The following is a 27,118-nucleotide window of genomic DNA, read 5'->3' as shown; positions in this document are numbered from 1 at the left end:
CGAGTCCGTGACGATTACTGCCCTCTGGAGGCCTTCTTCGACAGGGCTACGTGATGACGTTTCACATGCGACGCGCAACCTACAACAGGCATGCGCCAGATACAACGTTGTTGTGGTCCGTCGACTGCGTGGTAAGTTGGCGTTCATTATGTGACGGTACTTCATGTCAGCCAAGCTGAGTATCTGCGGACTTTCGAGCTTACAGAGTCGGGGGAGCTGAGTGCGGTGAGTGCTGGGCTGGAGCTGCGCGCTGAGCGGATCCACTTCCTCCTCCTGTTTGACGGCTGTGGGTGTGCGGACGGGGAGACTGCCATGTAGCTGAGGCAGAAGAATGAGCAGTCAGCGCACTTCAGCGGATGTGACAGACGAGTACGCGGTTCAGCAGGAAAATGAACTAGAAGCCCTCGCGTCTATTTTTGAAGATGATTTCAAGGATCTGCGGAGCAACGACCCCTGGAAGGTAGATCCACCTTCTATCTGTGTGCAATCCTCCACTTCATGTTAGCGGAATGCAGAGGACTGCCAAGTGTTTACATATACGAGTGTTAACTGGAGTAAACTGCAGTGCAAATCAACGAGGCTCCTTTTGATCTGGTTTTCAGGTTAAAAGGCCACCAGAGGTGTACCTCTGCCTGCAGCCCAATGGGCTAAACAACGGACAGGGGTGTTACGTGAGTGTGGACCTGCATGTCAAATGTCCTCCCACGTATCCGGACGTGTGAGTACAAGCTCCTTTTCTTTGCCAATTCTCCATCATTGTTGCTGCAGTGCAAGGTGTCCATTCACATACTGACCATCTACTACAGGGCAGGTCAAACATAAGGTGCACGGGCCAGAGTTGGGCCTGGCAAATACTCCAGTCTGGCCCACTGGGCAGCTTTGGAAAATGTGAAGGAATGCACAGATTTTGGACTTTTATTTGATAAAGTTCGCAGCTTGCAGAAGAAAGAAAGAAGCTGGCAAAGCTTTGAAGACAGCTCTCTTTTATTTTAATGGTCTCTGTGCAACTCCCACTGAGTAACACGTGTTTACATGGTAACGCTATTGCCACCATGCTCACCCTTATTTATATACTTGAACTTACACTTGCCCTCTTTATTTTTTTTATTATATTTTTCCGCTTCCAGAATTTTTTTTTTCACAATTTAAAATCTCAGACAATGCTTGAACATGAATATCCCCAAAACTATGAAAGATAAAAGCCTTTCTTTCCATAAAGGGACTCAGGATCTGTAATTTGGGACATATGGCTTAAAAATGGCTAGAATATTGACTAAATAGATAAAATATCAACATTAAATATGATTCAAGCAGTCCTGTAAAGTCCCATATTCTTGTACACACTAATAAAAACAATCATCACATTGCAAAAAGACTAGTGACAATCTTTGAAATGGTCCAAAATCCAAATAATGCGAAATAAAACATGTGCAGGACTTTTTAACATTATTGCACATTATCCTGGGAGAGCCTTATGGGTCAGGTTACATTTAAAATGCATTAAGAGGCATTAAAAAGCACAAGTATCGGTTTTAAAAAAAAATCGTACATGCATATAAATATAGCAGAACGGCTGAGAGTTATGAAAAACATAACAGTAGTTCATCTCATAAGTAGGTCACCTTAATGCCATGACTACCACAAGCAGGCAGGGATGCCATATGTAAGAAAGTGCAAAAAAAAAAAATAACTGGATGTATTTTTAATTATTACGTCTGACTAACTTGACGTTATTGGGCACTAACAGGCCTCCAGAACTGGAGCTGAAGAATGCCAAAGGCCTTTCAAACGACAACCTCAAAACTCTCCAAGCTCAACTCAACAAACTGGCGGCGGAACAATGCGGAGAGGTGAGGATACACCCGCAGACACACGTGCAGTCCCATGTGTGTGTTGAGATTTTCATTAACTTATTTATCTGTGAACTTAGGTGATGATTTACCAGCTAGCGGATCACATTCAGGGTTTCCTGAGCGAGCACAACAGGCCTCCGTCGCGCTCCTTCCACGAAGAAATGCTGAAGAATCAGCGGAGGCAGCAGGAGAAACTAGCGCTGGAGGAGCAGGAGAGAATGGACCAACGACGCAAGCAGGAAGAGGAGATGGTTAGGACAGGAGGAATAACGCTGATTAGGTTTTATCCTAAGATGGGCATTACACTGCAGCCCATCTTAGGATATGCGGTCCGGTCACAAAGGCTACAGGATAGTTTCATGTTATTCATTCACAGCCTTGACCGTCTGTGATTTCTAGAAACAGTTCAGGCTGATGATTCACTCTTTTAATAGCAAAACCGCCAAATTCCAGCTTTCTACTGTTGTTAGTTGGGTATGAAGAAATATTTTTGTAATGATGATAGGGGTACTACTCATCTCATATCTGCTACTCATGCTGTGTCCTTCAATTTTTTTAGGCCAGATATCTGCTACTATGAAGGACTATAATAGGAATACAGCATTTATAAGTTCCTTTCATGGGAGTTTTACCACAAAGTATCTTAAATTGAATTCTTAAATGGAGCAAAATCATTAACACTGACACTTTAAGCTGCAAAAGGTGTATTATGATGGAATTTTCTTATTCCTTTAGGAAAAAGAAATCATGGCTGAAATCCAAAGGAGAGAAGAGGAAAAGCGAGAGGAAAAGAGAAGAAAGGAAATGGCTAAACAGGTGTTCTCGCTGTTTGATTTCTATTTGATTTGATTCACTTGATTTTATTAATCATCAATAAAACCACACGGATTTTATAGATCGCAGTCAACCAGTATAACTAAGCCATCAGTATTGTAAGTGACTCTTTGAATGGCTTTCTATTTGCAGGAGCGACTCGGGAGCATGGAGCATTCGATGTCTGTGATGGGGAAGAGTCCACCCAGCCCAGGAAGCGCAACTCCCGAACTGTTTGAAGCCAAGAAAGCGGCTGGCAATCGCCGTCGGACTACCTCAAATTCCCGCCACAGGTACACGTCCTACATACAGAAAAAGCTTCTCATGTTTAACAAAGTGCAGTAATAATGCTTAGATATGTCTCCTTCACCAGACGGGACACGGTTAATGAGGACAACAATCGCCCGCAGGAGCTTCTTCACTTCAGCAGCAACGTTTTTGGAGAGCTTGCTGTGCACCAAGGGAAAAGCTTAGGTGAGGGCCATCAGAGTAGCGCTGCCAGTCACGTGTCGAAAAACGTAATATGTCTCTTTAAATTTATTTCTTTTTTGGTGTGTTTCCGACAGGTGTAAGTGAACGGTTCGGTCGTAACATTTATTACGGGTTTGAGGTGAACTCTGGCGATTTTGCTGTGATCTATGAGTGGTCGTTGCAGTGGAAGAAAAAGACGAGCAAGTTCTTCACCACCCAGGAGACAGGAAGGATTGAAAACTGTAAAAAACAGGCAAGTAGAGAGAGCGGGGCTTTTTATTATTAAGAATTTGCTGATTAAATCATGCATTTTAACTTTTAAAGCCTTTACGAACATGCATGCTTAAAGCTTGGCACATTTCAACTTGCGTTGTGCAGATCCATGCAGCAGAAAACGAGTTTAACTCCCTGCTGCGGCTGGAGCACCCAAACTTGGTGCAATACTTGGGGCTGAGCGTGGTCGAAAAGGAGGAATGCATCGTGGTTTACATGCTGGTGGAGCACGTGGCCGGGAACAGCTTGAACCAAAGCCTGACCGCCCACGGCCCGGTCCCTCTGGATAAGCTCTGCCACTACACGGCGCAGCTGCTGGCCGCTCTCGACTATCTGCACTCCAACTCCGTGGTCCACAAACAGCTGGGGCCCTCCAGCGTGCTGGTGGACTCCGAGGGGAACATTCGACTGACCGATTACAGTTTATCAAAGAGATTTGCTGACATCTGCAAAGAAGACATTTTCGAACAAGCTCGCGTGCGTTTCTCCGAGGAAACGGCGATGCCAACGAAAACGGGCAAGAAAGGCGACGTGTGGAACCTGGGACTGATGCTGCTGGCTCTGAGTCAAGGGAAGGAAGTGAAGGAGTATCCGGTGACCGTGCCGAGTAGCCTGCCTGCTGATTTTCAGGATTTCCTTCAGAAGTATGTATCGATGAATAATTCCTTATAACGTTGTATATTTATGCAGTTTTACTGTTCATCTCACTACATAACAAACAATTTCTATTTATATTGTTGTCGCCAACTTATAATGCAAATGAACAACATACACACCTGTCTTAGCTGACAGGTGTGACACCCAGTGTGGTCTTCTGCTGCTGTAACCCCTTTCAGAGATGCTCTTCTGCATAAGTTGGTTGTAATAAGTGGTTATTTGAATCACTTTTGCCGTCCTGTCAGCTCGAAACAGTCTGACCATTCTCCTCTGACGTCATCAAGGCATTTTCACACAGAGAACAGCTGCTCTTTGGAAATTTTCTGCCTTTTGGACCATTTTCTGTAAAACCTCGAGTTCTCAGTAGATCAGCAGATTCTAAAATACTCAGAATAATCAGCCCTTCTGGCACAAGAAGCCAATTCAGAGTCACTTAAATCACAATTCTGCTGTTCAGTTTAAACTTAAGCGTGTTACTTTGACCATGTCTGCATGCTGAAATGCATTATGTTACTGTCATAGGATTGGATTGGCTGATTATATAGGTATACCTAAAAGGTGATCAGTGAGTGTATGTTGATTTGAAAGTATTAACTTAATAAAGGCGTATAAATCGGTCTCTTATAATATCCCATAATAAAATGTGACTCCCCTAAAATGCCTTGTTTTGCTGCGACAAGCCTCCAATTTGTTAGAATATAAAACGAGTAGAGAAGTTGAACAGTTCTTGGATTTAATATCTCGGGGCAATCAGATGTTTGGCACGAAAGATTGCTTAATTTAATTTCTTGATCATAAAAATAGTTACCAGATGCTTTGACTGACTAATCAATCGACTGTTTAAATCATGGGAGCTCAAATTTTGTGTTGCTAAAAAACAAAATGAATAAAAAACAGCGACTGCCTGCAAGGAGAGGAGGAGGACGGGCTATTCCACGCAGTTTGCTGTGGTCTGATTTTCAGTAATGATAAACAGATGTGATTTGTTGTAAATGGGCTAAAACATGCAGAGACACTGATTTGTTCCTTTGGGTCTTGGTGTTTTGCTGTCTGCTTGCATTGCAGCCTGTAGAGTAAGATGCATTGCTGTGCAAAAGTCTTGAGCTCACCTATCATTGCTTTATATTTTGCAAGGAAACATACATGGAAATGCAGTATATGAGGCAAAAACAGAGTTTGTGCAATTCTAATGAGCTTGAAAATCAATATTTGGTGTGACCACATTTATTCTTCAACACAGTCTGAACTCTCTTAGGCAGCTTTCTTGTTGTTTCTTTAAATACCCTTCAGGAATAGTTCTCCAGGCTTCTTCAAGGACGTTCAGCGCTCTTCTTTGAATATTATCTGCTTTTTCCACCCATGATCCCACACTGCTGCAATAATGTTGGGGTTTTTAAGCATGCCAATTCTTCTTCTTTCCCCCTCCACTTGTTTCCTCAGATTTGTTTTTCAAAATTTTTTTTTAACTAATAGATCTTTGAGAATCACCTTGTTGATGCAAAAATACAGTTTTATGTTTGTTTTATATTTTATGCCTGGAAAAACAGTTTCTTTTGAATTTTTTATTTTTTTTGCCAGAGAAATGGGAAGAATGGGAAGTAACAAAGTGGCTAAAGACACAGTTTAAAACTGGTTCTTATGGTGTTAACACTGGCCCATCCCTTGAGTTAGATGCCTGATGCTTGAATGATTCATACGTCAATGTTGAGCAACTTAACAAAATAAACTTTAGAAACAGGGAGGCACACGGACTGGATTTCTAAAACTGATTTATCAGAAAATCAAGAGAACTATTTCTCAAGACCATTTAAAAAAGAAAGAGAAAGAAAAAGTCTGGCTCCTTGGCATGAATCCTTTCCCCCCTTTACACAGTGCAGTATATTTGTGCAACAAACGTGTTCCTGTTCTTTGCATGTGCCAGGTATTGCTTAATAGTGGGTCTTATGTGTCTTTTCGTTGTAGATGTTTATGTCTGAATGATACTGAGCGCTGGACAGCTCAGCAGCTCTTGGACCACTCTTTCCTCAAGCCTTCCTCGCCTAAGCACCTTCCACAGTCCCAGGACAACAGCCCAGAAGGTGACAGTGACACAAATGGAAACACAGATTACAAAAAATGTAGTGAAATCGTTATTCAAATCAGTTACAGTATAAAAGTTAGTGTCGAAAATGTTCGATTAATAAAGATGTAGCAGCTGTAAATTAGTCCAAAAATTAACAATGTTTAATTCTCTTTTTTTCCTTTTTCCCCTTTTTTTGATTATTATTATTATTTTTTTTATTTTTTTATACTGAGGGAGTGCTTGCATTTAAGGAGCCGTTGACAGTTTTATATTTCTCTTCTTAAAATTGCTCAAGATGTTGATTTGTTTGCCTCTCAGATCTAGCTGTGGACTTTGCGTCATCAGTCATCCCCCGGAGTCACATCCTCAATGCTCCTTTCAGTTCGGTCTTGCAGCACAGGCAGATTTCTCGGTTTGTCTCCGAGTTTGAGGAGCTGCAGCTTCTGGGAAAAGGAGCTTTCGGTGCTGTAATTAAAGTGGGTTGAAATAGTTTACTTACCCTGTGTGAACTTTCTCGCTAGTTTTATCTGGCAGTAAAGTTTTTGTCTTTTGTGTTTTGCTCACATCCAGGTTCAGAACAAACTGGACGGTTGTTACTACGCGGTGAAGCGCATCCAGGTGAACCCAGCCAGTAAGCAGTTCCGACGGATCAAAGGCGAGGTGACGCTGCTGTCGCGGCTGAACCACGAGAATATCGTCCGTTATTACAACGCGTGGATCGAGAGGCACGAATTGCCCACCACAGGCGTGCTGAGCAACACTGACAGCTCCGAGCCGGTGAGCTCAGCCGACAAGGCGCCACAGCGCAAAAATGCACCGCAGCGCCTCAACGAGCTCGGCCTGCCTGACGACGTGGAGGACATCGCTCCGCCTCCCGCCCTGTCAAGCTCAGTCGAGTGGTCCACCTCCATTGAGAGGTCCTCCAGCGCAAGGTGCAGCGGGCGCCAGTCCAGTGATGATGAGGATGATGACGACGACGATGATGACGATGATGAAGAAGATGTCTTTGGTGCCTCTTTTTTGTACGTTTTTTAAAAATATTTTTCCTCCACAGGACGACTTACTCCTGCTCGAACTGCTCATGCGTCACGTTATTTTTCTATTTTTTCCCACTCAGGCCATCAAATAGTGACTCAAGGAGTGACATCATTTTTGATAATGGAGATGAAAGCATGGACGAGATGTCAAAGGTTCGAATATTTTCACTTCATTTATTAGTTTTGTTGGGTTTGTTAGCGTTTGGCGTGGTGCACCAACCAGCTGGTGTTTCCTCCCACAGGTAGAGCCAAGCAAAAGGCCAGTGTCCGACACAACGGAGAGCACGGAGTCAGATCGACACCTCATTACGGCACATTACCTGTACATACAAGTAAGCTTCCCCCACGTGCTTCACTTTTACCAACAAAGATCTCTGTTGTACGTCTAATCCGTGGTTTCTGTTCCTGACAGATGGAATACTGTGAAAAGAGCACTTTACGAGACACAATAGATCAAGGCCTGCATCAGGATCAGAATCGGTTATGGAGGCTTTTCAGGGAGATACTGGACGGCCTTGCTTACATCCACGAGCAGGTATGGAGCGGCTGTACTGATTGAACTGAGTATAACTGTGACTAAAGCCAAGATTTGGATATCTTATGTTCACCCTTTGTTCTAGGGCATGATTCACAGGGACCTGAAGCCTGTCAACATCTTCCTCGACTCACAGGACCACGTGAAAATTGGCGACTTTGGCCTGGCTACAGATCATCCCGCTAACGTGGTATGCATTATTACAGTGTGGTGTGTAGCTTTCAGTTTCACTCTGCTGACAGGCGGCACTGATTTCATCTCATTGTTTTGATTAATGTGTAAAACTCCTCGTGAAGCTCTTATAACTTGTTAAAGCAACTGTTTATCTCTCAAAGGCTGCTGGGAAATTTGAGGTGGAGGAGAGCAGCTCTGCGGTGGTGGCCAAACTGGACCCAACAGGTGCAAGAGAGTTTGAAAACACAGTTTCTCGTAGCACCTTTGATAGCCGTGCAATAATATTCCTGTTGAGCTGGAGCTCTGTATTGATTTTGCATCACTGTCTCCAGGTAACATGACAGGGATGGTCGGTACTGCCCTGTACGTCAGTCCGGAAGTTCAGGGAAATACAAAAGCCACATACAACCAAGTAGGAATTTAAAAATTCACTTATTTGTCTGGATACATGAGAATGAAAAGTTGCTTTATCTAAACTTGTTATATGAGAACGTCTCGAGTTTTAAAGAACTTTTTATCCATGTTGCTGTCTGCAGAAGGTTGACCTGTTTAGCTTGGGCATAATCCTCTTTGAGATGTCCTACCGGCCGATGACCACCGGGGCCGAGCGCATCACTGTCCTGAGTCAGCTACGTGAGGTGTGTTTATGTCAGAGACTGAGAGCAGGGTGGGGGTGTTTTTGCACCTGGTGCCTTACTTACATGATGTTTTTTTTCCCTTCATATTTACAGGAACCCATCATCTTCCCAGAGGACTTTACTTTACGAGAGCAAGGAACACAGGTGAGGGTGACTGTTGCACAGCACTTTCTTCTCCTTGTATAAATCTCTGTCTAACAGTGGTCTGTTTCTCTCTGCCTTTTTCTTTATGTCTACCAGAAGAGGGTGATCGAGTGGCTGCTAAAGCACGACCCGGCTCTTCGGCCGACTGCCCAGGAGCTGCTAAAGAGCGAACTTCTGCCTCCTCCCCAGATGGAGGAGTCGGAGTTGCACGAAGTGCTGCAGCATACCATGGCCAATATCAACGGCAAATCCTACCGCACCATGGTGGCACAGCTGTTCGCCCAGAACACCTCACCTGTCATGGATTACGCTTATGATATAGACCTCTACAAGGTGAGGAGCTGACCAAGCGTTTGCCAGTGGATTGTGGTTTATTTTATTTTTACTGTAGTAATTCCTATTCAAAGCCCAGCTGAGTTGAAAGTTGATATTAGGCAAATAGAAGGTCACTCACCTGCTGTTCAAGTGCTCTATTGGTGAAGAGTGCCCAATCAGAAGAAAGCTGGATTAAAGGGAGTGGTAAGGGAGGTAAAGTAAACTTGTTTTAGATAGTGGAGTAAGTGAAGTGCTGCACCAAGGACAAATAGCAGGATTAGCAGAGGGGTTGTTCATCATTTTCAGCTGCTTTTATTTTTCTTAATAACAGGTGCGCTACAGGGACGACAGTGAGACAAGCCCCACTGACATTTTTTCACTAGTTTTGCATTTAGCTAGGGCAAAGTCAGGAAACTTCTGGTTAGCCCTTACCCTATTATTACCAGTGATGGGAATAATGGTGTTACAAGTAACGGCGTTACTTTTTTCAGTAATGAGTAATCGAACTAATTACTATTCCTATCGTTACAACGCCGTTACCGTTACTAACGGTCGCATTACTAATTTTCAACAAACAGACGGTTGAAGCTGTGTCCAGCTTACCGCATCTTATATCAGTTGCACGGAAGTAGCTGTAAGTAATCTGGGCACTGCAGCTTTAAGCAGCTGCGCGCTCCCGCGGGCGGCAATCACTGTCTGACAGACGATCACTTTATGGCACAACACCTGGAGCTCAGGGGGCAAAACAATCACATGAGTGCTGCTGTTTGACTGAGGAAGAATATAGTAGTCGTGGTAAGCCAATCACATGACCACTTTAAGATGACAAAGCAACAAGGTGATATATACCAGTTTTTAAATTGTGTTGATAGGCCACGTAAAACCAGAGTCATGATAAACAATATATACGTGGTGTTTTTTGCTCAATAGTTTCGTCACGTTTACTGTCTTTGGTTGTTTAGGAAGAGGGGGAAGTTTAGGAGAGCGAGAGAACGAGAGAGAGAGAGCAAGTGTTGAGATGTGAGAGATTTGTGACATTGAGCGTGTTTGGAGTGTGTAGTTAATGTGTTGTCTTGTGTAGTTAGTGTGTAGTGTTGTGGATAGTTTCGTGTTGTGTGTCAGAACAATGAGGTGACTGCTGTCTGCAGGTATCAGGCTGTGATGTTCTCCTTTATAGAGGACAGAAATAATTTTTTTGGAGCGGCACAAATAATTTGTGTGGCATTTTACTGAATGCAGAACAGCTGATTGTTCTGTAAATAGTTTGAAATGGTTATAAAAAAAGGGTAAAAGGTAGATGGCTGCAAATAACTTTGTTGTTTGCAAAACTTGTGCATAGGATTTTAAAATTGACACTTTATATTTGGATTTAAAGTTATGAAATATGATTCAATAAACATGTTTGTGGTTGTTACAGTAAAAAATATAACTTTCTCTACTCGGATTTTATGTTTTTTGTCTGATTTTAGATGAATTGTGTTAATGCTGTATGTCAAAATGAAAACATGACTGTAAATTCAGACATGTGAGGTTGTGCTGAAAAGAATGATACCAAACAAGGCAAAGCAAATAGTTTTTAAAGGTGAAATGTGGAGGGAAAATCAAAAGTAGTCAAAAATGGCCAATTATGACCCCAGAGGGTTAAACTATTTTTTTTTTTTTTAAGTAACGCAATAGTTACTTTTCAAGTAATTAATTACTTTTAGAATCTTGTAACTCAGTTACTAACTCAGTTACTTTTTTGAAGAAGTAACTATAATTAATTACTTTTTCAAAGTAACTTGCCCAACACTGGTTATTACATATACTACATGTAATAACTTATCCTCCCAGTCATCTGCCCTTCTGTCCACCATCACCCTCCCTGTCACCCACCTGTGCTGCTCTTTTTCTCTGGTTGTTTGGGAGGAGGCGCTAAAGTGACTCTTTTCATGTTGAAGGTTGCCGATGCCTAGGCTAGGATCAGTGTCACTACTAGTAGCATGAGGTGATGTCTGGACCCTACAGAGGTTGTACAGGTGCTCCAACTCCTCCAGAACGGCACATCAATATGTGGCGTTGGCAGAAGGTTTGCTGTTTCTTCCAGCACAGTCTCAAGAGCATGGAGGAGATTCAAGTAGACGGACAGTTACTCTAGGAGAGCAGGACAGGGCTGTAGAAGGTCCTTAACTCATCACCATAAAAAGCTTATCTGGATGAAATCCATGGACCATTGTCAGACCCTGCGCTGGTGCAGTGGCTCCTGGGTTCTTCCTAGTACACGACAATACCCAGCATCATATGACGAGAGTATGCAGGCATTTCCCAGAGGATGAAGGAATTGATAACATTGCTGGGTCACCATGCTCATATAATCTAAATGCAATAATGCACCTCTGGGACGTTTATGTTTCAGTCCAACCAACGCCACCAGGTTGCACCTCAGGCCTAGAGCTCAGTTATGCCCATATGTCATCTCATTCGGAGCATGCCCCAGTGTTGTCAGGCATAAGCACACATGGTCCATGCATGCTAAGTGCCATTTTGATTTGCTACAGTTACATTTCAGCAAAAATGGGCTAGCTTGCTGGATGATTTTTCACTTTGATTTTAGGCGTGTCATTGAATTCAGCCCACTGCAAGTTGATCATATTTATTTCTTACCCGGTCCATATCAGTGTAGACAGCTGGCATGTTTTCCCCATTGAGATTTGATGTGATTTTAAAGTGTTCCTTTAATTTTTTGATTCGTTTTTATAAGAGATATACATAGCGAAGTCCAAGAGTATGGATTATTAAATAATGTAATTGCAAACTTGTGCTTTTTCAGGTCACAATTCATACTATCTGTTATGTTTAAATTGTAAGGAGTGCTTAAATGGAAGAAAATCCGCTGCTTCCCTTCTCTACCTCTAGATGGCACTGTAGGCAAAGGAATAGCTGCACTCTTTCTTTCTAAGCTGGCTCTCTCATCTGGTCTATCACAGATGAGCACAAGGCCTGTTAGTGCTTAGTCCATGTCTCCTGATCCCTGACAGAGGCTGTTTGTTTGCTCTCCCTTCAGGGCAGCTTCAGCTTCAACAATGCCAAATTGCAGCAGCATGTGTACGAAAGCATCACCAGGATCTTCAAGAAGCACGGTGAGTGCACCGTGTCTGTCGAGTGCGTGCATGTGAACGCGAGCCTTTGTTGACACTACATGCACTCCTGACCTGCTGTAAGGCCTTTTTAAAGACCCCAACATCTGCACCAGTGAGAGGCAGCTAAACAATAAGCGTACTGTTGGGCGGCACAGATTCTGTGCATGTGCGAGTGTTGTTTTTGGGCACGTTGCTGATGATGTCCAGCTGTAGTTGTTTGTTTATGCGCAGTCTGTTCACATGCATCGGTTATCATAGGGTCAGGGTCACTGTGTTTTACGAAGATGGAGCAGTAATGTGTTTGATTTCAGGTGCCGTGCGTGTTCAGACCCCGCTGTTCCTCCCCAGGAACAGGAAGTTGTACGATGGCAGTGAGCTGGCCTGCTTCATGGACCATAGTGGAATGCTGGTTACGCTGCCCTATGACCTTCGCGTGAGTTTAACACACACACAGAGCCTGGTTTACATGTCCACACATGCACACAGAGCGCCAATTATAAAACTATTTACATAGGAACATGCAAACACACACACAGTGTGAGGCTGCAATCAGCAGCCGCCTTAAGATCCCGCTGCCTCAGGAAACCCTGAGGACCAAATGCTTGTTTCCACACACTGATTGATTACAGCCTGGTATGCACAGACTTCACTGTCTTTATACAAGTGCACCCAATGTCTCAACTCTTGTTTTTGGTTTTTTTTTCTTCTTCCGCTTTAGATCGCGTTTGCAAGATTCATCGCTCGCAACAATGTAACACATCTGAAAAGGTAAAGTTTATACTGAGAAGTCATTTTGACCATTTGTGTGTGTGTGTGCACACAAGTAATTATAATGATGCCCATTTATGAGGTAAATCTTTTCATTTAAAATGTTCTTAAAAAATATTTTATAGAAAATTTGAACACAAAAACAAACTTAATTTGTGTTTTAATGTGTTTAAAGAAAATTATGTGCATTTGTGTCTGCAATCAATACTTTATCAAGTCCCCCCCCCCTTAAACATACCGGACTGTGCAAAAGTCTTGAGCCACCCCTTACTCTTTATGTTTTGCTTGGAAAATGAGAAATAGGTGCAGCAGTTTATTGAAACATGGCAACATGTTTATGAAAAGAAAGCTTGAAAGTTATTTTTAAACACAGCCTGAACTCTCGTTGGTAAGCTTCTTATTCTTTCTTTACGTAGTCTTCAGGAATAGTTCTCCATTCATCTCTAGGGACATTCAAACCTCTTCTTGTTGGTTTTACAGATGGCTGTAGACACTCACATTTGTCTTAACCTCCTCTGTACATATTGGCTTTGATTTGAACTAAAAGTTTCTCATTTTGAACCCATAACTCTATAAAACCTGTTGCCAAAGATTTTCAGTTCTGTTCTTGTGTCATTTGGTATACCTCAGACATCTCTCTATGTTTCCCTTCTTTAGGAATGAGCATTTCTACCAAGTCCTGTGTCGAGTCTTTATTATATTTTATTTGACATGACTCTAAGATACTGTTCATCTGCTGTACATTTTTCTTTTTTTCTTTTTTTGGCTTTTTGTTCCTGATCGTTTTAAGGACACACTGCATATCATGCAGGCATATGGCGAGTTTTGGTATAAGGTGATTTCCAAAGAGCTATTATTGGTGCAAAAAATGTTTTATGCCCGTCAAACTGTTATCTTTAGGATTTTTTGATAGATTCAACTAAAGAAATGGGAAGAAATTGTATCTTAGGGTTAAACAAAATTTTCCTCTGAAAACAGGTACAAGAATGCACAGTGTTCCTTTTTATTGGTCGAGTTATGTTATTTCTCATTACCTCGGTAAACCTTTAACCTCTCCACTTTATAGCTGAAAGTAATGAAGCTTGTGGCTGTGCTCGCGGGTCGTGTTAACACCTGAAGCATGTACCGAGTAGGTTTTTGTGTATCTGTTGAAAAAGCCTGTTTTCATACTGGACGTGTGTTTCTCTTCATCTCTCTTAAGGTACAGCATTGAACGAGTGTTTCGGCCCAAGAAGCTGGACCGCGCACACCCGAGGGAGCTCCTCGAGTGCGCCTTTGACATCATCACTCCTGTTAGCAACAGCCTGCTCCCTGAGGCAGAGATCATTTACACCATCTCTGAAATAATCCAGGAGTTCCCCGTGCTGCAGGTTACACGCACAAGCTGCTCGTATTGTTTTTTATTTTTATGTTTTTAATCAGACTGTTGGGTCAGATCCACGATTCTTAATTATTTTTCTGACAGATGCCGTTAGCAAAACCTAACCAGTTGGGGATTTTTTGTTGGTCCCCCCCTTACTTCCCACTCACATTCCTAACATTCCAAAGTATGTGTAAGCCTGACAGATTTACACTGTATTTATTGTTTATCTAGTAAATCTGTTATGCACCGCTCTGTCAACTTCCTTCCCTCCCTTCCAGTACAATCCATTTCCTGTCCCGATTCATTCCATTGCTGCGTCAGTGGCAATACTCTTCGCATGCTTCGTGAAGCCAGTCCAACTTTGTGTCTGGCCTCGTAGGTCTTGTTTCTGATCCTCTCCATCGCCGGCTCTTTGTGTATCTGTGAGTCAGAAAGAAGGAGCCGGACGAGCGGGTCATTATTCATCGCGGCGCTCATTGTGAAGCAGTGCTTTAAATTTGACTGTAATTGTGTCTGAGAATGTTGAAGGTGTGTTTGTGACTGCAGGAAAGGAACTACAACATCTACCTAAACCACACCAGCTTGTTTAAGGCCGTCCTGCTGCACAGCGGCGTCCCGGAGGACAAACTGAGCCAAGCCTCTAACATACTGTGTGACCTTATGGTCAGTCCGGGTTACACATTGCACGTGTGTTATTGATATGCTTCTTTGAGCAGATGCAGTCAGTAAGGCAGTAGTGACATTTTTATCGTCTCTTTTTCTTTCTTTTTTTGCTGCATCTGCTCCAGAGTGAGAAACTCACCAAACGTGAAGCAGAGGCAAAGTTCTGCAACTTTTCACTGTCAGCCAACTGTGTGAGTGTCCACCTGGTGCATGAACCTTCTGTAAAAATATTCAGCACACTTGTAGCACATGTGAGAAGTTTGCATTCGAGGCTTTGTGCCAGACTGGCTCTCTAAGGTATGGTTGCAGCCTTTCAGCAGCTGTATTTGAACTCACATGGTGATCCTGTTCTGAACCTGAGCTTGTAGTTTTGCTGTCTACCAAACTGCTACTGAAAACTGGAAAGAGAGCTTTCTGGCAGAAAGTCACGGAGGGAAACTTCTCTGGCAAGCTCATGCTCGGTCACACTGACATCTCTCCTCACCGCTCGCTTTCAGTTGCAGACTCTGTACAAGTACATAGAACAGAAGGGGAATCTGCAGGACCTGGTGCCGCTGCTGTCATCACTTACCAAGCAAAAAACTGCCGTTACCCAGCTGGCCAAGCAGGGTCTCAAGGACCTGGAGGAGCTCACTGTGCTTCTGCCCAAACTTGGAGTTAAACTGATGGTGATACGGATTCTGGAGGATAAGGAAACACCTGCTGTGTCTGCTTTACTTTGTTTAGCATTTTTAAAATAAAGCTGTATCTCCTTTATAGGTGGTGATCAACTTAGGCTTAGTGTACAAAGTGCAACACCACTCAGGAGTCATCTTCCAGTTTGTGGCTTTCATCAGGAAGCGCAGACGAACCGTACCAGATATTCTGGCAGCTGGAGGACGCTACGACCACTTGGTAGGCTTTACAGTCATTCCACAAAGTAAAGCCAGGCCACGACTAATACTAATCACCTGCAGCTGTTTATTTGAAAAATATGGGCCTAAATCATGCAGTTTGCTCCCTGCCTTTCTAGATCCTGGAATTTCGTGGACCGGTTTCCACAGGTCCCGTCCCCAGCGCAGTGGGGGCCAGTGTCGCCGTGGACAAAGTCTGCGCCGCTATAGCCAGCATGGAGGAGCCAGTGAGAGACACAGACACACGCTTGAATCTGACATTGCTAATTATTATAATGAAGGAGCAGCAGATGGTTTCATATTTAATGATGGCTTTATAGAGCAGTCGGGCTGCCACACAGCTACTTTTAGAAACCTGTTAATAACTATGATCACCGCTGCTCCTGACTCCACGGAGTTATTTTTGGAGGTGCATCATTTTCTATATTTTAGATGGAGATTGTGAAATGATGTGCCCCGAAAGCTTCGTGCACATATAAACACCTGGAATGACTCCTTTGCTGAACACATAATGCTTTAACTGCAGCTCCCTGCTTCTATAATATTAGACTAAATCCTTTTGCACGTAGTTGCTATGCGCGACCGTATTTGTTTGTCTTCGTATCAGCCAACAGTGAGCTCCTATGATGTGCTGGTGGTCCCTGTGGGCTATTCTTCGATGTCCAAAGCCATCAGGGTTGTTCAGAAATTGTGGAGCACCGGCATCGCTGCAGACATCAACTATGATGTGTCACAGGTTAGTCGTCTTTAACTGGTTCCACTCATAAAAACCAGAACAAACCAGTTTTGATTTAAAGGTGAACCCCGAGACCCTCCCATGTAGTGTAGTAATCTCATCCCTCCTATAGAGGGCAACACTTGACTTCCATTTTAAAGGAAAAACCCTCACTTGTTACCAGCAGCCTTAGTGTGACAGCAAGTAGTAAAAATGGTAAATACACCACAGAATGAGCTTTGTGGCTGCTTTTCAAAGAGCATTACTGGCCATACTGGGGCAATATAATGGGGCAATTTCTACAAAAAAAGACAACATATGTTAAACACACTTCTTATAAAGTCTTTTGATGAGATCTTGTAAGCAGTTTGAGAGCTGTGATTGGATGATAGCCGAGTTGACATAAACCCCCTCGAAGTGAAGCCGTCCAAAACTTTGCGCTACCACGGCTCCGTCACATTCTTCACGATAATGTGACCAACTGATCTCAGTCCCCTTTGTGCACGTTTGCATAAACGGCCTCTCCGGCATAGCTCTGTGCCCACATTTTAATGCCCCTCCTGTTTTTTCCTGCTCTGCTCTTTATAACCTATTGTTGTCTTAACTTTCCACTGCTGTGGCGAGTGACTGTTTGCTTTATAGCGGCTTTCATTGTCTTGTGTATCGACACAGGACACAAGCGATTGGCCCCTCTGTTTCCTTAAAAGCAATTAGGAAAAGTTGAGTTTGGATGAAAGCCAAATTATCAAGCGTGTTTTTGTAGATTATGTAAAAGTTTGAGCAAAAGTTTTGAGCCACGTCGATCTGTGTTACCCGTTTCTGTGTTCACACTGATCTATGAATCGTTCAAGCAGAAAAAGACACCTAACTAAAGGGATGAACCGGTGTTGTCTACGCACATAACATGTAATTTAGCAAAGAACCAATTTGAAATTGTATCTTTACATGCTGTCACAGAAACACATAATTTCTTTGTTTTTCTGTAGCTAATCTATGAAAAACTGGCATTAAATAGTATTTTTTTTTACCAAAAAGGTGAATCATTCAGAGCTGTTAGCTGAAAACTTGACATATGTGAGCAGTGTGTCTTTAACACAGATTTGAGGAAACTCAATACACAATAGTTTTTAGGGCCTGTCTATCTTCAGCAGATGAACAGTCTCAAAACCATGTGCTTGTATGGAGGAGATCAGGAGAGAGCACGGCGGAGGCTCTGTCATGGCTCGGGGCTGAGTTTTGGGGGTTTTGCAGAACAGTACAGTCACATTTTGATCCACTATTGCAGTTCCATCTGTAAAGCATCTAATTGGTAACAGCTTCAGTTTTTCAATAATGACAATTATCCCAAACTCACTGCAGTAAAAGCATACATGGAGAGAAAAACACACAAAGGAACACTGTGAGTCATGGATTGACTTCCCCAGAACCCGGACCTCAATGTTACTGAAGCAGTGTGTGATCATCTTAAAAGATAATGAAGTAAAAGTCGGCCAACTTTTAAAGAAGAGCTTTGAATGTCCTTCAAGAAGCCTGGAGAAGAACTTAAAGAAATGATGAGAAACTTTTCTAAGAGAGTTCAGGGTGTGTTGATGAATAAAGGTGCTCACTCCAATTTTCTAGCTCACCAGAATTGTACAAACTCTTGTTTTTACCTTTTATATGTTGTATTTCCATGTATGCTTTAATTAATCAATGCACCAATATATAAAGAGTTAGACGTGGCTTAGACTTGAGCACAGCAGGTAGGTTTGGACCAGAGGAGACCTCGTCCAAACCAGCTCGGCTGTCATTCCCGCTCACTAGGCTTTTGTTAGCACTGTTCCCATGCCGGCCTCTTAACAGAGCTTAATTCATCCTCTGGAGACGGTTCCACTCTTTTAGTTTTTATTAGACAAATATGGAAACCCCTTCCACAGGCAGGCAGCCAAGTAGTGGAGCTGCCCATCTGGTTCCAGGCAATAACTTACCTTTGACATAATTTGATCTGTCGGTGTGAAAGTTGTAAGAAAAAGGGAAGTGTAAACGCTCGTGTGATGACAAGGGAAAGTGACGCACATAAACATACACTTGTGGTGCGCTGGGGCTTTGTTCTGCACCGCTGCCGGTTCGTTTAGCAGAGGAGCCAAAACTAAAGTTAATCAGAATGAATTAGGCCGACACGAATCACAAACATACATGTTCACTGTTACGGTTGAATGGATTACCTGGATGCACATCAAAGCTCATGGCCACTCTTCCAGTTCTAAGTGAAACTCCAATGAACGAGTGCCACAATAGGAGAATTTTTAAGCCTCAGCTTAGTGTTCAGTGGTAACTCAAGCATACTTTTCTCCCTTTGTTTCAAAAACTAGATCAGTCAGGGTTGAAGTTGGCAACCATGACGCTGTAATTATGTAATTACTGTATGTTTCCAAGCCTAATTTGTGATTCTTAAGTAATTAATGAAAGAAAAGCTTGTTCTCAGAAAATTATGCCTCAAACAAGCCAACATCTTCAGCATGCTGCTTCATTGGTCAACATGTGTTTGATTATGTTTGACCATTATCATCATAAAGGCTTAATGGAGTCTAGCTTAGCTATGCATTTAAATTTCAGCTTGTGTGTTGAGAATGATTATTATTGTCTTTCTGTGTGTTTGTAGTCTCAGGACACACTGCTGGAACACTGCAAGCTAGGCGGCATCACATGCATGGCCCTCGTCTCTGACAAAGAGGGATCCTATGTGAAGGTAAGCACCATCTGTGCACCATCCAAACACATCAACATCCACTTCCCAGCAACAGACTCAAAATGAAATGCTGTAGAAACCTGCCGGTAGCATTGCGGGTTGTGTCGTTTCCCCAGATCTGTTGCTAAGACGGAGTTGTGGGGAGGTTGTTGTTAAAGTCATCTTCTGTCCTCCAGGTAAAATGCTTTGAGAAAGACAGACAGTCGGAGAAACGGATTCTCGAGTCTGACTTGGTGGATCACATCATTCAGAAATGTCGGTACAAATTCCTCGATGAGAGAAACATCAGGTAAAAAAAAAGGTTTTGGTTTAACGCGTCGCTCAGATGTGTGTGAATGATGCACAGGGGTTAAAAAAATGTCTTCCTTGTTCTTCAGCAGAGAAATCTCTGAAAGCACGACTCTACAGAACCCCAAAGGATCACTGCTCACCAGCACAGGTACCATGCTCAGCTTATTCTGATGATACGAACTCTCATAGGCTGTAACATCACACGGCATGAAAGCATCACACTCGTGTTTCACACACTTGTGATTCGACTCTAACAAATCGCTTTCCTGTGGTAAAAATGTGTAATTTAGACAGAATTTCAAAGTATTTCTTATGATGTTGGATTTCCTTTTTGCTGTTTACCTGATTTACACAAAGTGAGAAATGGTGCGCTCAGTTGTTAACGGTCACACCCTTCTGGCACAAACACGCTCTAATTAAACTGAACAGCAGTTGAAGCCAGAGCTTTTTTTTGTATTTGTGCGATTAAATACTCGATTTTGGACATTTAAAAACATTTACAGTAGGATAAAATGATTCATTTGTCCCATTTACTGTCCTCTGATTCCAGGGTCTTCAGAGCAGCATGGAAGCAGCACCTCCATAAACATGAATGTGAGCCTCATCAGCCCGGAGAAAGTTTCTGCCAGCGCCAGACGACGCTACGAGACTCAGGTTTGCGATCTTTGTAACCGCGTCTCCAGCATTTCTCCAGAGCTGTGGTTCTCAGCATTGATGACTTCAAACCTCTAAAATGGATTTCCAGGAAATTCGCTGCTGTTTTTGTTTCCTATTTTTCTTTGTATCCATCTGCCTTAAACGTTCCTGTGGTTATCCTTAAGAATATGCTGTTTGTAACGTGACACCAAGACAAGTTTTCGCTTGTGAAGATGATTTATATTTGTAACCATGTCATTTTTAAACGGGTCTCTCTCCGTCTCCTCTCATTTCAGATCCAAACCAGATTACAGAACCTGGGTAGCAATTTGCAGAACAAGAGCAATGACATTGAGGTTCTTGCTGTAAGTCATTTGTGTGTTTATGTCCCTCCATCCCCTATTTATAACCTACTTGCCCCCCTATCCAACCTTATCTGTTGAATTCATGTGTGAAATCGTAGGGGAAGGAAATAGTTTTGATAGCTAAAACAACAAACATCTAAGGATCTGCCCTTTTATAGTTGCTTTTTAGATCCCCTGCTGGAAGTAAGATCGCTGCGAATAAATTCCAGTTGCCTATCGAACAACAAACGCTAAACAGAATGCAGCTAACGTGGCATTTCCAGGGGACATAAATGGGCGCTGGTGTTTGTTTCCAGTTGCGCTGTCCATTTGTGGCCACATATTCTCAAAGTACACTCACCCCTCTTGTCTTATTTACCATCTCGCTCCATGTTCCAAATGTATTTATCATCCCTGTTGGAATCTGGACTGTATAAACACTGCAGTGTCATTGAAACGTAACAAGTGCAATCATCTTGATGCCAGTAAGCAGTTACACAGGCCTGTGAGTCTCGGGTGTTGCGTGTCAGCAGCCTGCTTTTCTATCACTCAGGCTGATATGCAATGCTGATGCTACAGATGAACCTGGAGAGTAATTAGCCTTTTGCTGTAAAATAGAAACTGGGGTGCTTTCATTCCTGCTGATATCACTGTGAAAATGTATTATGTAATTTTATGATGTTAGTGCTGACTCAATTGCTGATGTTGGGGGAAGGGAATTATATAACGTACAGTTCTGTATTTTGCTACAAAATTGCTTAAAAATATGTAAGATGTGGTGTTGAATTTTTCGACTGTGAGGCAAGGCTTTATTGTGTAACCGTACTTGTTTTTGTATCCCGCAGGTGGACCTTCAGAAGGAAACGCTGATCAACTTCCTGTCTCTGGAGGTTGGTTCCCTACTATAGCTTCATCAAGAACACAGCCGAGTTAATAAAAGGCAACATCACACTGAAAGGGTGGGAGGAAGGGGAGGGGGGAGTGGAAAGAACGGCCAATAAAGGTCAAGTTCCTAGACAGGAAGACGGGATCCCGTTGCCTTCCTTACAGTCTGATGAGGAACGCTACAGTTTTCCAAAGCCGGGGAGACCTGTGAGACTCGAACTTGGCAGGCCTTTTACGAGGCTCACACATGTGACAGACGTACCAAAACGCACTCTGAGGAGGTGTTAATATTCACATTCCAAACTTCTTACCAAGACCTTGCTATAAAATCCCAGCTTCCCTTTAAGGAAAGTGAAAAAAAAGACTAATTATATTGTGAAGAAACTTGAAGAAAGCTGGAAAATGCTCTTAAGACTGTAGTTATATAAGCTAAAGCCTCCACTCCATAAATGAATGGGCCACCTATGTAGTTGTCCCTTTGCAGCACACATGTGTCATTGACAGCGCATTGAGTTTATAAAACTTGTGGCAATGCACAGTATGTAACAGCCACGCTGGCAGAAAGGGCCCGTTTTAAATAGGTGAAATTACCTCAAGGCACAAAGAGATTTCTAAACCATTGCTCTGTTACACTTGACAAGCAGGTATATTCTTCAAAACTGAAGATGGGGAAAGAGGGAAAAAAGCCTTTGATTCCTCTGATATGCTGTCTGTTTTTTGACTCTGAAGTGTGTTAACAAACACGAGGCCTGTGAGCCGTTTGGCTGGTCTTTCTTTACAGCTTGGGATATTAAATCTCATCTGTTGATGGTTTTGTTTGGGGTAGCGAGCTTGTATGAAACATTTTTTTTCCCTTTCCCTCCAGTTTGATAGTGAAGACCAGTTCAACAACAGCGTGAAGACGTTGCTGTCTCGTCTGCCCAAGCAGCGCTACCTGAAGGCCATCTGTGATGAGATCCACCACTTCAAGATTACAAAAAGGTGCAGTGGTGTTAAATTGTGCATCATTTTAGTTTAGTGTGTTAGCATTCACAGCTAGCTAAACTCTGGCTCAGGAGTTTGGTTTCACTTTGAAATGTGTTTGTTTTTTAAAGAAAAGCACATTTTATCAATATAATGTAACATTAAATTGATCAAAAACACTACAAAATACTTTATTTGTGATTCTTAAGTCTAGACTGTATATAAAAGATGGAAGCAGACACTCTGCAGCCCTGCTGACAGGGTGTGGCCCCTCTGTTCATTGTAGGGAAGTGATCCTCATGTGTGGTCTCAGTTAACACACTTTCCTCATGAGGTTACGTTCTTAGGTTTGAGGTTTTATCGAATGCTGTATTTAGTTTTATTGCTACCATATGAGCATGCAGTGTTCCCTGGTTTGCCAGATCCACCCCATTACTTGTTACGTCTGGTTTTAAAACGCCAAGATGTGACTCAGCTCAAGGCTTCACAGTCAGAGCTTACTCGGTGAAGTCTCTTTGGCCATGTCCATCTTTTATATACAGTCTCTGTAGACATACAGAGGCCAGTTTACAGTTGACAGATAAATTCTTTTTCCCCATGCCATATCATGTTAACAAATCCCAGTTTATATCACATATAACAACTTTTTACATTAAGCTGCATCCACTCTGGTGGCAGTACTGGATGCCCATACATTGTAGACTCAAAGGTTGGCACTCATCGACATCGCTTCTCTAGTTTTGTTGATATAATTCATGAATGATAGACATTTGTTTCACTTCCTTAAGTCGGCACTATATTTGCGCCTCTTCTAGTCCGCCATGGTGCGAGTGACTTAAATTTTATCATCGCACGGTTAGCATGAGCGTGCTTTCCTGTCTTTTGTCTGTTGAAAATTTATAGTACAATGCACCATCCTGCGTATGTGCCCCAGGCAGCGAGCTTCAAAGAAGTATAACCGGAATACTTTTCGGCCGTCAGGTCTCCATGTGTCCGTGCCCTCGCAGGAGCATAATCTAGGCTTTACTCAGTAGCTCTCGGAGTTTTTTAAAGTCTCTCATAACTAAAACCTCTTGCTAGTCAATTTTAGTCCAGCCATTTTTTCTTAACTGAAACCTGATGCAGACAGTGAAACGCATTAAAGACTTGGTTTTTTTTCGGGCAGCTGCTTTGCAATACTTCAACCAAGCCCACACACTCCAGGTGTAACAGTGACTGCCAGTACAACAAAAGGAGTCTTCAGACAGATAACTACCGCCTAGAAGAACGTTAAATCCTCAGCTCATCCCATTTCCTGACATAAAATTTGGAGAAGGATTTGCAATATTTGGTCTTACGTCTGGCTCTTGGCACCCCAATAGACTGACAAGGGGCGAGTCAGCTCCATCCATTTCCATGGTGTAGATGGAAGAGTTTAAATTCCCATACTCCCAAACGTAATTTCCCGCCCAAGTTCCAGGGTAAATCCTGTGTTTGAGCTTCTAGTGTTGTGAGTGCCCAAAGCCTGCGATGGGATCCAGCGGATTTTCTCTTTCATGAATGAGATGGCAGCAAGAAAAATCAAAACCTCTCATTCTGGCTTCCTCTTCGTCTCTCCAGAACAGTTGGTTTTAATTTCCTGTCTGTGCTGTGTGAGTTGCCATTAAGGGGGGAAAAAGGCTTTCCTGATAAATGAGCGTCGCAGAGGCAGCAGTGGATGGAGTCGGCATGTGTTTTTATTCTTTTGTTTAGTGGTTTTCATTGAATGTGGGGCACAGGCAACCGAGGCAAGATGAGTAGGATGAAGGGCTCATGCAGCAGTTACGTAGCTGTAGCAGGACCTGAAGTTACACCTTATTATTAGTTATTCCTTCTTTATTCAACTGAATCCAGAGAAATCTTGAGGTTAGACGTTCACTTACTTTTTTTAATCAGCACTTTAAGCAACATGAGACATTCATCTACTTAGTTTACTAGTTTAGTCTCGTTGTGTTTGTATATATTTGTGAGTTAGATGGAGATCAAACAAAGCTTTTTCCCACCACTGTGTATTTTTACCCTGTTCCCCATCTTAGGCTTTTAAAATGCCAACATCGGCTAATTATTGTTAAACACAAAGCGCAGCTGCGTCTGCTTCAGATATATTTCTATAAACCAAAGGATAGATGCACTGAATTTCATCATTATGGGTCTTACTTTAGTTCCTGTGAATGCTTGTATCAAGTTTGACTCACTTTGAGGCCGTTCTCTCATCTCAAAGCTGAGTCGATCTTTTGGTAGTGTTATCCCGAGCGAGCTGAATGGCAGCTTCATGTTTTTAAAAGCCACAGTCTAAATACTTCTGGAGGATCTGGAGTTGACCAGATCTAGAAGAAGACTTTATCGGGTTTCTCTTAAATATGTTATAGCCCCAAACCATTTATTAACTTGAAAACTATAAGTAATACTTTTAATTCAATTCTAGATTTTACTGGAAGCCAGTCAGGAAACTGAGAATTAGTGATGTAACGCTCTCACCTTAGTTTTTGTAAATGCTGCTGTTAGAATTTGAACTGTAGCTGTCTAATAATATTTTAGACCAGTGAGGAACTCAGAAAATATAACAGCATGAATAAGCTTCTTTAGATCCTGCTTTGACATATAAATCTCTAACTTTTGCTGTATTTCTGAGATGCTTTAATTTAATTACAGTAAAACTAAGGTCATCCAGAATTAGAGCAAGATTTTCCTCACAGTCTTTAGTGTCCTAGATTCCATTTAGGCACTAAGGTGGCACTGTGTGTCTTTGTTTCCAAATAGGACAGTCTCAGTCCTGTTTCTGTTTAACTGAAGGAAATGTTGTTGCATCTAGCTATGCACTTGGCACAAACATGATGAATGATTTTTTTTTTTTTTTTAAGAGAGCTAAGTAAATATGTGTATCATCTGCATAGCTCTGATAAGCCACCTTGTATCAATGAAAGATTTGACATAGAGGAAGCATGCACAGCAGTGAATGTCAACCCGAGGGCCACATCCGGCCTGCCAGAGGTTTCCATTTGGCCTCCAGAATATTACTGAATTCAGGAATAGCCTGGGAGTGTTGAGCTTTCAGAGCAAATGAATTGTTGCAAATGAGGCACTGGATACATATTTACTACTCTACTGTTCATTAAAGCTGCAGATTTCTGCCTCAACTCTCCACTTAAGGCTCTTTGAGAGTGGAACTTTTTCATGTTCAGTCCTGCCATGGACTCCACACACTTCAACACTACATGTGTCATTGATGGATAGCTTGACAGCCTTACAATATGAAGCCTAAAACATCACAGTCGCCCTCTATTGGCTTTACAGTACAGGTAATTTGAGTCTGTTAACACTGACTAATTCAAAGGAGTGGGATAGATTTGGAAATTTCTAGAAAACATCCTGGCTGAATCATGTTGTCTGGATTTGGAGACATTCCAGTTCAAATTTCTTCCAAACCCAAGACAGCCGTGGTCAAGAGTGACGATGTCAATGCGACCCGTAGACCTTAAGGGAATTACTTAAAATTCCATACTAATGTTTACGTTACTTCAAGAATCTTCTGATTAGAATTTAAAGGTCAAGTTTCCAGTGACCTTATGTCCTTATGGGAATTGCTTTAAATTTGGTACAAACATTCACAGTGACTAACAGGTGACCTGATTTGATGGTCGAGGGTTTTTTTTGACCATAACTGTAGAATTCGGATGCCAATTCTGACATTTCACAAAATGTTTATGGGATTTCATTCAGAAAAGGTCAAAGGCCGTTATTGAACTCCATGACCTGGGAGCATATTTCATGTTTGGTTGGTTGGATACTTGGCTGAAGCATACTTCTGTTAATGTTTTTTTGAAATCTCACAGCAAACAAATCTTCTCTTTCAGGGTGGCTATGGTGATCTTGTACAGCTATAAAGACGACTACTACAAGATTCTTCTGTGAAAGCCAAGGGATTGCACTTGCCTGGGAGATATTCCACTTTGCTTCAGGCAGCGGACTCCCAGAGACTATTTTTATCCTTGGACCAACAAAATCTGCTTAGAACATTGACGCTTTCCAATTGGAAGGTGCGAGTCCCAAAGATACAAGTGAATTTCTTTTACTGTGGTGAATGGTAAACCAGTTATCTGACCCAATCTCTCCCAACGTTCCCAAAACCCTTCAGTGTTTCGTGGTCCTCAACAAAGGTTGACAAGAGGTTCACTGGACTTTATTGCCTTAATAGAACTAGAGAATTTAAGAGAAAGGGCTTTTTACTGAATGTGTCATGAGTACAGATAAATTTCTTCTTAGCAACAGGATGCATAGTGTGAATAAATATTTTTCCCCACATGCTGTGACCTGTGTGTGTGTTTATTTGAATACCGATGGACATCTAACGCCAAAGGATGCTGATGAATAAATATTTGAAATGTCTAGTACTGTGCAAAACTCTTGATCCACACCCCAGTTATGCTTCATTTAAAAATGGAGGGAAATATGCAAGTGAAGCAATTTGTTGAGACATGCATAGAAATGCATCCAAGGCAAAAACACAATAAGGTTGAAAGACAATATTCGACGTGACCGCCTTTTATTCTTCAGCACAGCCTGAACTCTCTTAGGCAGCTTTCTTGTAATTTCTTTAAGTAGTCTACAGGAATAGTTCTCCAGGCTTCCTAAAGGACATTCAAAGCGCTTCTTTGAATGTTGTCTACCATCTCTTTTTACACTGCTTCAATAACGTTGAGGTCCAGGCTCTGGGGAGGCCAGTCCATGATTCATGTTGCTCCATTGTGTATTTTTCTACC

The 27,118-nt window shown here is 42.3% G+C and overlaps 1 protein-coding gene across 3 annotated transcripts; it reads left to right on the top strand.

Moving 5' to 3' along the window:
* eif2ak4 (eukaryotic translation initiation factor 2 alpha kinase 4) lies at positions 1 to 26,660 on the top strand. 3 transcript variants are annotated; one of them, XM_005453300.4, is made up of 40 exons: positions 1 to 131; positions 199 to 460; positions 603 to 718; positions 1,748 to 1,850; positions 1,931 to 2,104; positions 2,589 to 2,669; positions 2,820 to 2,959; positions 3,040 to 3,140; positions 3,233 to 3,390; positions 3,516 to 4,054; positions 6,030 to 6,145; positions 6,448 to 6,605; positions 6,700 to 7,151; positions 7,247 to 7,319; positions 7,409 to 7,498; positions 7,579 to 7,701; positions 7,787 to 7,891; positions 8,037 to 8,100; positions 8,208 to 8,287; positions 8,412 to 8,513; positions 8,607 to 8,657; positions 8,754 to 8,990; positions 12,016 to 12,091; positions 12,403 to 12,524; positions 12,810 to 12,859; positions 14,061 to 14,229; positions 14,769 to 14,885; positions 15,011 to 15,076; positions 15,383 to 15,553; positions 15,645 to 15,779; positions 15,898 to 16,005; positions 16,386 to 16,514; positions 19,135 to 19,221; positions 19,398 to 19,510; positions 19,599 to 19,660; positions 20,063 to 20,166; positions 20,445 to 20,513; positions 21,338 to 21,382; positions 22,243 to 22,358; positions 26,213 to 26,660. In XM_005453300.4, the coding sequence occupies exons 2-40, from the start codon at positions 332 to 334 to the stop codon at positions 26,268 to 26,270; spliced, it is 4,989 nt and encodes a 1,662-aa protein (XP_005453357.1). In that variant the 5' UTR covers positions 1 to 131; positions 199 to 331; the 3' UTR covers positions 26,271 to 26,660. The 3 variants fall into 3 exon arrangements, with proteins under 3 accessions (XP_005453357.1, XP_013128369.1, XP_013128370.1); XM_013272915.3 differs by having other exon boundaries at positions 21 to 131; positions 206 to 460; XM_013272916.3 differs by having other exon boundaries at positions 75 to 460; positions 19,602 to 19,660.
* Positions 26,661 to 27,118: the final 458 nt, after the last annotated feature.

Source organism: Oreochromis niloticus, linkage group LG19 (assembly GCF_001858045.2).
Source record: "Oreochromis niloticus isolate F11D_XX linkage group LG19, O_niloticus_UMD_NMBU, whole genome shotgun sequence".
In the NCBI taxonomy this organism is placed as follows: domain Eukaryota; kingdom Metazoa; phylum Chordata; class Actinopteri; order Cichliformes; family Cichlidae; genus Oreochromis; species Oreochromis niloticus.
This window is presented reverse-complemented; position numbering and strand designations above follow the sequence as displayed.